Source organism: Helicoverpa armigera, chromosome 31 (assembly GCF_030705265.1).
Source record: "Helicoverpa armigera isolate CAAS_96S chromosome 31, ASM3070526v1, whole genome shotgun sequence".
Taxonomy (NCBI): Eukaryota; Metazoa; Arthropoda; class Insecta; order Lepidoptera; family Noctuidae; genus Helicoverpa; species Helicoverpa armigera.
In genome coordinates this window covers 2,491,159-2,503,454 of record NC_087150.1, presented here as the reverse complement: position 1 = coordinate 2,503,454, position 12,296 = coordinate 2,491,159, and the positions used below count along the sequence as shown (strand labels likewise).

Below are 12,296 nucleotides of genomic sequence, written 5' to 3'. Positions count from 1 at the left end.
GGGTGGGACCCAAAAGTTTTACGCGATTTCCGAAACACGGAGGAACTCGTCGTGACAAAATAGTTACCGCACCAAGTCTTGCTTGAGTTACCTCTAATTTATAAAGATCCTGATATGTTTGCCAAGTGCTCGGTCCTTTTAACACACAACGGAAGATATATACTGGTTATTCATGATGGAACATCGTATCATAGCTATGTTTGGTCTTGTTAGAAAAGTCTTGGAATGTTTTTTACGTGCATTTATTAAAGCGTGTTTTTCTGTTTTATTTCACAGCGGAACTGAACGACCAAACCCTAGTGCCTACGGACGGAGGTAGATATGACGTGAACGTGGTGGGTCGGCTACGCATACCCGTCTACTGGACTGATAAGCCTACCAATGTTAGAAGGTAAGATTTGTTGTTGGATAAATTGTTGGTAGACATGATTATCTTCATCCGTACCTCATGATTTTTGGGTTAGTGTTTAAAGCAAGAGTATGCGGGTACAGTTCCAGGTCAGACAAGCACTTGTAACTTTTCTAAGTTTCTATAATTCACACAATTTATTATTTAAATTACAGATGCAGTTGGTTCTACAAAGGTACAACGGATGCCAGATATGTGCCGTACACCGAACCAGTGGCTGAGAAATTAGAGGTACGTAATAATAATAGCGGCTGTTCTTATATAAGGAGATCAGCCAGCTGCGCAGGACATATTATAGTGACAAGCTTTTACGCAGTCACAGGTGCACTCACTATTCCTTCACTCTCATAGCGCGATGGGACGGAATAACTCATCAGGGAACGTTTAATGTGCCTTCTGAAACACGGAGAAACTGGTGTCTGTAGAAAGCAGTTTTAATGTATTCTATCCTTTTCCTGCGCTTTTAGCCGCGTCCCGTGTGAAATTCTTCCCATACCCAGAAGAAATATATTATCCTATGTTACTCGGGAAGAGTGTACTTAACTGTGAACTATCCAACAGTGTGTGAATTTTTCAAATTGGTTTATAGATTCGGAGCCTTTAGGTTGCAAACAAACAAAAAATAATCCTCTTTATTGTACTACTATTCATACATATAAATGTCGCCTCACCGTTTATTTTAATTTCTTTATTTAAGTAACACACATATGTAGGTATGTCACATATATACATACACACATATGTATGTACTCTTTTTGGTGTGACATACATTTTTATATTTATTACTTTCTGTTACTCAAAATCTTCTCACTATCTTTCTAGGAAGAGTATCGCCACGGTATGACAACTTCAGAATGGCACAGACGTCTGGTGTTACCCAACGGGGAAGTGGTGGTCATGCATGGCCCGGCTGTGATGGTGCATTTCCTGCATAGCGATGCTTTTAGTACGCCGCCGGTAAGTTGATTGATAATTTACTAGTAATATTTACTTATAATATACATATATATTGTAATATAAGCCTTGATTTATTTATTTATCTTATTTGATAATCATCTTATATGCTAAGCCCCACAAAACAGTTGCAATGGTTTGACTGTGGGGTCAACGAGCATCTAAAGTAACAATACTATGTTCTCTTTCCTAGTGTTTTGATACCCTCACCTCTGTGAATTGTTACCCCTTTCCTCGAGAGTATTGTTACTCAACTATATATTATCTATATCATTTACTCATAACACATTATCATCCTATATTTTATTTTATCTGTCAAATAGCGTAAATAACCTTAACGTTGGTTTTGAACGTACGCTTGTCCTATTTTTTCCTCTTACTTTTAAGTTCCAAAACTCCGCCAAAGCGGGGCTTAGAAGTTTTAAACAACAAATAGAATTTAGTTATTCGAACATCTTGTCTCCGCCCAATCAATGATATCCTTGTTAAATTCTATAAATTGTTTAAAAACTTCGCTCCGCTTAGGTGGTGTCTGGACTGGTTACCTCTCAGCGAATTTAACCCCTACCTTTCCATATCCTATATACTTACTATACATTAAATTTATCCTCATCCCACCTTATCCTAATCTTACCCTCTTCCCCAGCTATTCTCGTTCGGTAAGCGAGTGTACCGTAACCCTCCTAAGATCAGGGTGTCAAGAGATCAGCCAGCAAGGATAGACCATCTCATACTGTTGGTGCACGGCGCTGGAGAGTATAAGTGTCAGAAGGAGAAAATTGTTAGTGTTTTGTTACCCCCTAGATTCTACCTCTAGATCATGAAAAAGAAAACCACTAGCGGAACAAAATGATTAGCGGAGATGTCATAACGCAAAATCTCCTGAGAAAGTAGCGACAACATCGGGGGATCAGGAACGTTACTAGCTCCGCCTTTATTCTTTAAAATGTCCAATCAATCAAGACCTATGTTTGACAGATTAGTTTTGTTTTGACATGGAACCCTCTTTAGTTCTAGTTACTGATCACGGCTTCCGTTCGTTGCTTGACCTACAAGAAAGCGCCTGACCTACCTTCCTTATGGCATCTCCGCTATATTTCCTTTCTCCGGGGATTAGATAAAGAGTTACATTAGAGTCAGTTCATATTCCCCTAAGATCAGGGTGTCAAGAGATCAGCCAGCAAGGATAGATCATCAGAGAAAATTGTTAGTGTTTTGTTACCCTGTAGTTAGAAAGTTAGGGTAAATGTAGGGTCAGTTCATAGTGAATGGACGCGAAGTAAAAAGTATAGAGTAGTAAAGGAGCGTTTCGGGTCAAACATAAATAACGGTCTGTGACTATTTGTCACACTTTTTACCCTCCTGCCAAGAAGGGTTGTTTTTCGCAAATTTCTTGTGCGTATGTATACATTCATTATTACCCTGATATCTTAGTAACGGCTGATTACCTCTTCATTAGATAAGGGTTGTTCAACTTATTTCTCCCTTTTCAGTTCGTTGAGGTTTTTCTTTGGAACCTGTTTTTTTATCATCTACCTAGCCTTTTCCCATTTTTATATATTTTAATTTATTAGACTTCCTCCATATTTTATTACCTTTTTATAACACATACAATTACAAATCTTCCAGCAATCCAGCTCCCGTCCCCGCGTGGTCCGCAGAGGTCACGACGAATCAGAGATCGAGGACACAGAGCCGTCCAGCATCGATCACCTGCTGTTGCTCTGTCATGGCGTCGGATCCGCTTGCGATATGCGCTTCCGGTCCGTCGAGGAAGTCGGTAAGTACGTCAGTGTGGGGTCGGTGAGTCAGAGATCGAGGACACAGAGCCGTCCAGCATCGATCACCTGCTGTTGCTCTGTCATGGCGTCGGATCCGCTTGCGATATGCGCTTCCGGTCCGTCGAGGAAGTCGGTAAGTACGTCAGTGTGGGGTCGGTGAGTCAGAGATCGAGGACACAGAGCCGTCCAGCATCGATCACCTGCTGTTGCTCTGTCATGGCGTCGGATCCGCTTGCGATATGCGCTTCCGGTCCGTCGAGGAAGTCGGTAAGTACGTCAGTGTGGGGTCGGTGAGTCAGAGATCGAGGACACAGAGCCGTCCAGCATCGATCACCTGCTGTTGCTCTGTCATGGCGTCGGATCCGCTTGCGATATGCGCTTCCGGTCCGTCGAGGAAGTCGGTAAGTACGTCAGTGTGGGGTCGGTGAGTCAGAGATCGAGGACACAGAGCCGTCCAGCATCGATCACCTGCTGTTGCTCTGTCATGGCGTCGGATCCGCTTGCGATATGCGCTTCCGGTCCGTCGAGGAAGTCGGTAAGTACGTCAGTGTGGGGTCGGTGAGTCAGAGATCGAGGACACAGAGCCGTCCAGCATCGATCACCTGCTGTTGCTCTGTCATGGCGTCGGATCCGCTTGCGATATGCGCTTCCGGTCCGTCGAGGAAGTCGGTAAGTACGTCAGTGTGGGGTCGGTGAGTCAGAGATCGAGGACACAGAGCCGTCCAGCATCGATCACCTGCTGTTGCTCTGTCATGGCGTCGGATCCGCTTGCGATATGCGCTTCCGGTCCGTCGAGGAAGTCGGTAAGTACGTCAGTGTGGGGTCGGTGAGTCAGAGATCGAGGACACAGAGCCGTCCAGCATCGATCACCTGCTGTTGCTCTGTCATGGCGTCGGATCCGCTTGCGATATGCGCTTCCGGTCCGTCGAGGAAGTCGGTAAGTACGTCAGTGTGGGGTCGGTGAGTCAGAGATCGAGGACACAGAGCCGTCCAGCATCGATCACCTGCTGTTGCTCTGTCATGGCGTCGGATCCGCTTGCGATATGCGCTTCCGGTCCGTCGAGGAAGTCGGTAAGTACGTCAGTGTGGGGTCGGTGAGTCAGAGATCGAGGACACAGAGCCGTCCAGCATCGATCACCTGCTGTTGCTCTGTCATGGCGTCGGATCCGCTTGCGATATGCGCTTCCGGTCCGTCGAGGAAGTCGGTAAGTACGTCAGTGTGGGGTCGGTGAGTCAGAGATCGAGGACACAGAGCCGTCCAGCATCGATCACCTGCTGTTGCTCTGTCATGGCGTCGGATCCGCTTGCGATATGCGCTTCCGGTCCGTCGAGGAAGTCGGTAAGTACGTCAGTGTGGGGTCGGTGAGTCAGAGATCGAGGACACAGAGCCGTCCAGCATCGATCACCTGCTGTTGCTCTGTCATGGCGTCGGATCCGCTTGCGATATGCGCTTCCGGTCCGTCGAGGAAGTCGGTAAGTACGTCAGTGTGGGGTCGGTGAGTCAGAGATCGAGGACACAGAGCCGTCCAGCATCGATCACCTGCTGTTGCTCTGTCATGGCGTCGGATCCGCTTGCGATATGCGCTTCCGGTCCGTCGAGGAAGTCGGTAAGTACGTCAGTGTGGGGTCGGTGAGTCAGAGATCGAGGACACAGAGCCGTCCAGCATCGATCACCTGCTGTTGCTCTGTCATGGCGTCGGATCCGCTTGCGATATGCGCTTCCGGTCCGTCGAGGAAGTCGGTAAGTACGTCAGTGTGGGGTCGGTGAGTCAGAGATCGAGGACACAGAGCCGTCCAGCATCGATCACCTGCTGTTGCTCTGTCATGGCGTCGGATCCGCTTGCGATATGCGCTTCCGGTCCGTCGAGGAAGTCGGTAAGTACGTCAGTGTGGGGTCGGTGAGTCAGAGATCGAGGACACAGAGCCGTCCAGCATCGATCACCTGCTGTTGCTCTGTCATGGCGTCGGATCCGCTTGCGATATGCGCTTCCGGTCCGTCGAGGAAGTCGGTAAGTACGTCAGTGTGGGGTCGGTGAGTCAGAGATCGAGGACACAGAGCCGTCCAGCATCGATCACCTGCTGTTGCTCTGTCATGGCGTCGGATCCGCTTGCGATATGCGCTTCCGGTCCGTCGAGGAAGTCGGTAAGTACGTCAGTGTGGGGTCGGTGAGTCAGAGATCGAGGACACAGAGCCGTCCAGCATCGATCACCTGCTGTTGCTCTGTCATGGCGTCGGATCCGCTTGCGATATGCGCTTCCGGTCCGTCGAGGAAGTCGGTAAGTACGTCAGTGTGGGGTCGGTGAGTCAGAGATCGAGGACACAGAGCCGTCCAGCATCGATCACCTGCTGTTGCTCTGTCATGGCGTCGGATCCGCTTGCGATATGCGCTTCCGGTCCGTCGAGGAAGTCGGTAAGTACGTCAGTGTGGGGTCGGTGAGTCAGAGATCGAGGACACAGAGCCGTCCAGCATCGATCACCTGCTGTTGCTCTGTCATGGCGTCGGATCCGCTTGCGATATGCGCTTCCGGTCCGTCGAGGAAGTCGGTAAGTACGTCAGTGTGGGGTCGGTGAGTCAGAGATCGAGGACACAGAGCCGTCCAGCATCGATCACCTGCTGTTGCTCTGTCATGGCGTCGGATCCGCTTGCGATATGCGCTTCCGGTCCGTCGAGGAAGTCGGTAAGTACGTCAGTGTGGGGTCGGTGAGTCAGAGATCGAGGACACAGAGCCGTCCAGCATCGATCACCTGCTGTTGCTCTGTCATGGCGTCGGATCCGCTTGCGATATGCGCTTCCGGTCCGTCGAGGAAGTCGGTAAGTACGTCAGTGTGGGGTCGGTGAGTCAGAGATCGAGGACACAGAGCCGTCCAGCATCGATCACCTGCTGTTGCTCTGTCATGGCGTCGGATCCGCTTGCGATATGCGCTTCCGGTCCGTCGAGGAAGTCGGTAAGTACGTCAGTGTGGGGTCGGTGAGTCAGAGATCGAGGACACAGAGCCGTCCAGCATCGATCACCTGCTGTTGCTCTGTCATGGCGTCGGATCCGCTTGCGATATGCGCTTCCGGTCCGTCGAGGAAGTCGGTAAGTACGTCAGTGTGGGGTCGGTGAGTCAGAGATCGAGGACACAGAGCCGTCCAGCATCGATCACCTGCTGTTGCTCTGTCATGGCGTCGGATCCGCTTGCGATATGCGCTTCCGGTCCGTCGAGGAAGTCGGTAAGTACGTCAGTGTGGGGTCGGTGAGTCAGAGATCGAGGACACAGAGCCGTCCAGCATCGATCACCTGCTGTTGCTCTGTCATGGCGTCGGATCCGCTTGCGATATGCGCTTCCGGTCCGTCGAGGAAGTCGGTAAGTACGTCAGTGTGGGGTCGGTGAGTCAGAGATCGAGGACACAGAGCCGTCCAGCATCGATCACCTGCTGTTGCTCTGTCATGGCGTCGGATCCGCTTGCGATATGCGCTTCCGGTCCGTCGAGGAAGTCGGTAAGTACGTCAGTGTGGGGTCGGTGAGTCAGAGATCGAGGACACAGAGCCGTCCAGCATCGATCACCTGCTGTTGCTCTGTCATGGCGTCGGATCCGCTTGCGATATGCGCTTCCGGTCCGTCGAGGAAGTCGGTAAGTACGTCAGTGTGGGGTCGGTGAGTCAGAGATCGAGGACACAGAGCCGTCCAGCATCGATCACCTGCTGTTGCTCTGTCATGGCGTCGGATCCGCTTGCGATATGCGCTTCCGGTCCGTCGAGGAAGTCGGTAAGTACGTCAGTGTGGGGTCGGTGAGTCAGAGATCGAGGACACAGAGCCGTCCAGCATCGATCACCTGCTGTTGCTCTGTCATGGCGTCGGATCCGCTTGCGATATGCGCTTCCGGTCCGTCGAGGAAGTCGGTAAGTACGTCAGTGTGGGGTCGGTGAGTCAGAGATCGAGGACACAGAGCCGTCCAGCATCGATCACCTGCTGTTGCTCTGTCATGGCGTCGGATCCGCTTGCGATATGCGCTTCCGGTCCGTCGAGGAAGTCGGTAAGTACGTCAGTGTGGGGTCGGTGAGTCAGAGATCGAGGACACAGAGCCGTCCAGCATCGATCACCTGCTGTTGCTCTGTCATGGCGTCGGATCCGCTTGCGATATGCGCTTCCGGTCCGTCGAGGAAGTCGGTAAGTACGTCAGTGTGGGGTCGGTGAGTCAGAGATCGAGGACACAGAGCCGTCCAGCATCGATCACCTGCTGTTGCTCTGTCATGGCGTCGGATCCGCTTGCGATATGCGCTTCCGGTCCGTCGAGGAAGTCGGTAAGTACGTCAGTGTGGGGTCGGTGAGTCAGAGATCGAGGACACAGAGCCGTCCAGCATCGATCACCTGCTGTTGCTCTGTCATGGCGTCGGATCCGCTTGCGATATGCGCTTCCGGTCCGTCGAGGAAGTCGGTAAGTACGTCAGTGTGGGGTCGGTGAGTCAGAGATCGAGGACACAGAGCCGTCCAGCATCGATCACCTGCTGTTGCTCTGTCATGGCGTCGGATCCGCTTGCGATATGCGCTTCCGGTCCGTCGAGGAAGTCGGTAAGTACGTCAGTGTGGGGTCGGTGAGTCAGAGATCGAGGACACAGAGCCGTCCAGCATCGATCACCTGCTGTTGCTCTGTCATGGCGTCGGATCCGCTTGCGATATGCGCTTCCGGTCCGTCGAGGAAGTCGGTAAGTACGTCAGTGTGGGGTCGGTGAGTCAGAGATCGAGGACACAGAGCCGTCCAGCATCGATCACCTGCTGTTGCTCTGTCATGGCGTCGGATCCGCTTGCGATATGCGCTTCCGGTCCGTCGAGGAAGTCGGTAAGTACGTCAGTGTGGGGTCGGTGAGTCAGAGATCGAGGACACAGAGCCGTCCAGCATCGATCACCTGCTGTTGCTCTGTCATGGCGTCGGATCCGCTTGCGATATGCGCTTCCGGTCCGTCGAGGAAGTCGGTAAGTACGTCAGTGTAGGTCTTACGAAGTTGGGAAGACGATTAGGGTAATTAAATAGAAGATTCAATAGTTTTGGGGTAAGATTACATAATGTTGGGGGTGAGATTACATAGTGTTCGGGGTGAGTTTACAAATGGTTGGGGTTAACACTACATATTGTTGGGGTAATAGTACATATTGTTGGGGGGTAAACCTACATATTGTTGAGATAAGATTACACAGTGTTAATGTCACTTAGGATGACTATCCGTCAGTTGCACAAAGCTCCATTTAAGTGACTGCTTCTTTAAATCTATTGTTGACTCTTTCTTTGTCAACGAGATAAAAAGCGTTAGCTATCGATTTAATAAAGCTTTAATTTTAATGGAGCTTTGTGCAACTGACTTTTCGTATTACTAAAGTTTTACTATAATTGTAGGTTATAGTTGTCAGTCTAAACTTAACAATATTACGGTAGGGTAGTGCACCTGTTAAAATATTTTACTTTTAACATGTAATTTTCTTTCTATTATAGTGGAGGACTTCAGAGCGACCAGCCTACAACTGATACAGTCTCACTACAGGAACTCGTACGATCAGGGCGTCGTTAGCAGGGTGGAGGTGAGCACAAGTCTTGTATTACTGAATACCGTTATATTTGTTAAAGGAACTAGTTACTCGATACATAGTTTAATAGCATGCAAAGGCTATGTACAACCAAATAAATAAAAATTGTAAGGAAAAAATGGCTGTAAAGCGTTGTTTAATGAAATATAATTATTTATCACATTTCTCTGGCTACAATTATTTTTAAAATATTTTTTTATTTCATGTTAATGATACAGTACCCTTGGGCTAACGCATAAACCTAGACAGCACTTTTTCCAAAACTTGGCAATGTCTTTTATTTTCATCAATTCAAAAGTTTTCTTGAGAATTCGTTATAAACAGACAACATTCATACTTTCACCATATAAGCCGTTATTTTTAACTTTCTTTCTCACCCCCAGGTACTCCCCATATCCTGGCACGCAACCCTCCACTCCGGAGAGACAGGTGTAGACCGCAGATTGTCACAAATAACCCTGGACAGCATACCCCGGCTGCGCAACTTCACCAACGACACTGTGCTCGATGTGCTGTTCTATACCAGCCCCGTGTTCTGTCAGGTAAGACCCCAACACCCAACTAACTAAAGGTCATTATGACATCACCAGCGAAACCCAGTAGGGTCAATTCCTGCCGGGGCTGCGCAACTTCACCAACGACACTGTGCTCGATGTGCTGTTCTATACCAGCCCCGTGTTCTGTCAGGTAAGACCCCAACACCCAACTAACTAAAGGTCATTATGACATCACCAGCGAAACCCAGTAGGGTCAATTCCTGCCGGGGCTGCGCAACTTCACCAACGACACTGTGCTCGATGTGCTGTTCTATACCAGCCCCGTGTTCTGTCAGGTAAGACCCCAACACCCAACTAACTAAAGGTCATTATGACATCACCAGCGAAACCCAGTAGGGTCAATTCCTGCCGGGGCTGCGGGGTTGTTCGCGCGAGTTACCGCGGCGCTGGTACATACGCGGCCTACGACGGAACACGACGGTGTTTAGTCAGTAAGAGTCTGACACTCCCTCACCGCTGCTAACCCACAGCGGGAGGGGTCATTTGATGTTTTTTGACGTCGTTACAAAAAAAATGGTCATTATGACACTCGGGTTCATTATGTCACACGAGGTCATTATGTATAATAATGACCTGGAGTCATTAGTTACCCTGAGTGATCAAATATCCCCCGTGTTTTGTTACCATTGCATAGTAAAGATAGTCGACTCCCAAATAATTTTGAACAGCATAGACAAGGTCTAGGGTAAGTCTTCACAAGATATATCGGGTTGTCCGGGTAACTGGGTTGAGGAGATCAAATAGACAGTCGTTCCTTGTGGCACACTGGTATAATCATCGGCAAGGATATTGAGCCCTGACCTTCAACTGCGCAGAAGTGATTTATTGGTTTATTGCCTTAAGTGTGCAGTGCGCAAAGCGATCCCCACTCTTCCGCCGAGAGCTCATTATTCGTGCCGATAACTATACTCAGCTTCATACGATTTGATTAGAAGCCAACCCAACACGGCGAGGGAAACAGCTAGGCAGATAATTTAAAATGTTTTAATATGTCTTTAAAGTGTCTTTGAACAATCCTTTCTTTTCTTTCACAGACAATTTTGGACACGGTATGCAAAGAACTGAATCGTATATACGAGATATTTCTGCAGCGGAACCCCACGTTTAAAGGGGGCGTTTCACTAGGCGGACATTCGTTGGGCAGCGTTATATTGTATGATTTGCTGTGTCATCAGGCTGAGGTAAGATTCTTTTTATTAGAATTTAATTGTGCTAGGGAACTATTTCCTGCATGTGGATGAAAAGTTGCCAGGGTTCTTTATTATGCTAAAAGTGTACATAAATTAATTGAAATCGGTTCTGTAATTTTTGCGTGAAAGACAAATCTAAGAATTTTATTCATTTATTCCTTTAATTCTGGCAAACTTTAACGTTTAAAATATTTGTGTGTTATTAACTCCTGAACTAAGTTGCTGTAGATTTCAATAATTGATCCATCCACTGCCTTCGATTAAATATTTGTGTGTAATTTAATTGTAGTTTGCGTCAAAATTCAATCTCCAATCGAAAGAGCAACTTCTATATGTCCGACTTTTACGCCAAAGCTACTTCCCTTGCAATTCTAGCTAAACCTGTGTAAAAAACTATAATATTTACTATACCACCATAATTTCCACAGCCCTCAAAAGATGGTTCGATCAGTCCCTCAAACAAGAACTACGTGAAAGGCCCCGCGGGTACCGGACAGCCTTGCGTCAACTACCCGCAGCTGGCGTTCAAGCCGGCCGCCATGTATGCGCTAGGAAGCCCTATAGGTAAGACTAGAACACTATAGGTAACGTAAGAACCCTTAAGGTAACGTAAGAACCCTATAGGTAAGGCTAGAACATTATAGGCAATCAGTCCCTCAAACAAGAACTTCGTGAAGGGCCCCGCGGGTACCGGGCAGCCTTGTGTCAACTACCCGCAGCTGGCGTTCAAGCCGGCCGCCATGTATGCGCTGGGAAGCCCTATTGGTAAGCCTATAACCCTCTAGGTAACATAAGAACCCTTTAGGTAACTTAAGAACACTTTAGGTGACATAAGAACCCTTTAGGTAAGATTAGAACCATTTAGGTAAAACTAGAACACTATAGGTAACACTAGAACCCTAAGGTAACATAAGAACCCTATAGGTAACATGAAAACCCTATAGGTAATCCATCGTTATTACATGTATTTCATATGTATAAGATATATTCTTTTGTTCAACAGCTATATTCGAGTGTATTCGCGGCGTCGAGTCACTAGGCTCGAGCTTCTCTCTGCCGACATGCAAGAACTTCTTCAATATATTCCATCCGTATGACCCGATCGCTTATAGGTAAGTGGTTATAATACTACCTGTTTTATCCAGTTTTATCCAGTTATACAGGGAATTATTTCCAGTGACCAAGTCCAAAGTTTAAAAAACTATATACATTTTCAGGCTCCAGATTATGTACCTACCTATGTACAAAATATTATCAGTCAATCAAATAAAATCTATCAAACCAATTTAGATTTAGCCATTTTGGCGTGAAAGACAAACAGAGTTACTTTAGTATTTTTAATATATAAGTAAATAAAACATATATTTTTCTGTGCTTTTCCTACTTGATTGAATCCAGTCATGTTACAGTTTATACATAAAAGCATATAAGATTCTTCGATTGCAATACTCCAAACTTGAAATGTTTTTTTTTGCACAATATTAATTAATACCTAATTAAAATTATATTTTCACGAAAAGACTAATCTCCGAACACCCATTATATAAGCGAATAATTAACCATTAAAAAAAAATACTTACAAAATGCAGCCAACACCGCGAGTAACAGCTAGTATAGAAAATACTGTATATTCCAGGATTGAGCCACTGATCAACCCGGTACTACGCGATCTGAAGCCCTACCTCATTCCGCATCACAAAGGCAGGAAGAGGATGCATCTAGGTAAGCTATTATCTCTACCTATTACTACTTATAAAAATAATTACATAAAGATAAACATAAGTTGAAAATGTAAATTAAAAATACATTTTACAATTTTTATTCAAACAGCTTCTAATATCT

General features: G+C 47.3%; 1 protein-coding gene across 1 annotated transcript in view; it reads left to right on the top strand.

The window, feature by feature from the left end:
* The window catches only part of LOC110382180 (uncharacterized), a 107,680-nt gene that overhangs the window by 85,480 nt on the left and 9,904 nt on the right, over nt 1–12,296 (top strand). The window contains exons 5-14 of the mRNA XM_064043270.1: nt 277–391; nt 565–640; nt 1,232–1,366; nt 2,993–3,143; nt 8,616–8,701; nt 9,091–9,249; nt 10,299–10,445; nt 10,883–11,018; nt 11,458–11,566; nt 12,091–12,176. Of these exons, the coding sequence (XP_063899340.1) occupies nt 277–391; nt 565–640; nt 1,232–1,366; nt 2,993–3,143; nt 8,616–8,701; nt 9,091–9,249; nt 10,299–10,445; nt 10,883–11,018; nt 11,458–11,566; nt 12,091–12,176 (1,200 nt within the window). The remainder of the gene's footprint in view (nt 1–276; nt 392–564; nt 641–1,231; nt 1,367–2,992; nt 3,144–8,615; nt 8,702–9,090; nt 9,250–10,298; nt 10,446–10,882; nt 11,019–11,457; nt 11,567–12,090; nt 12,177–12,296) is intronic.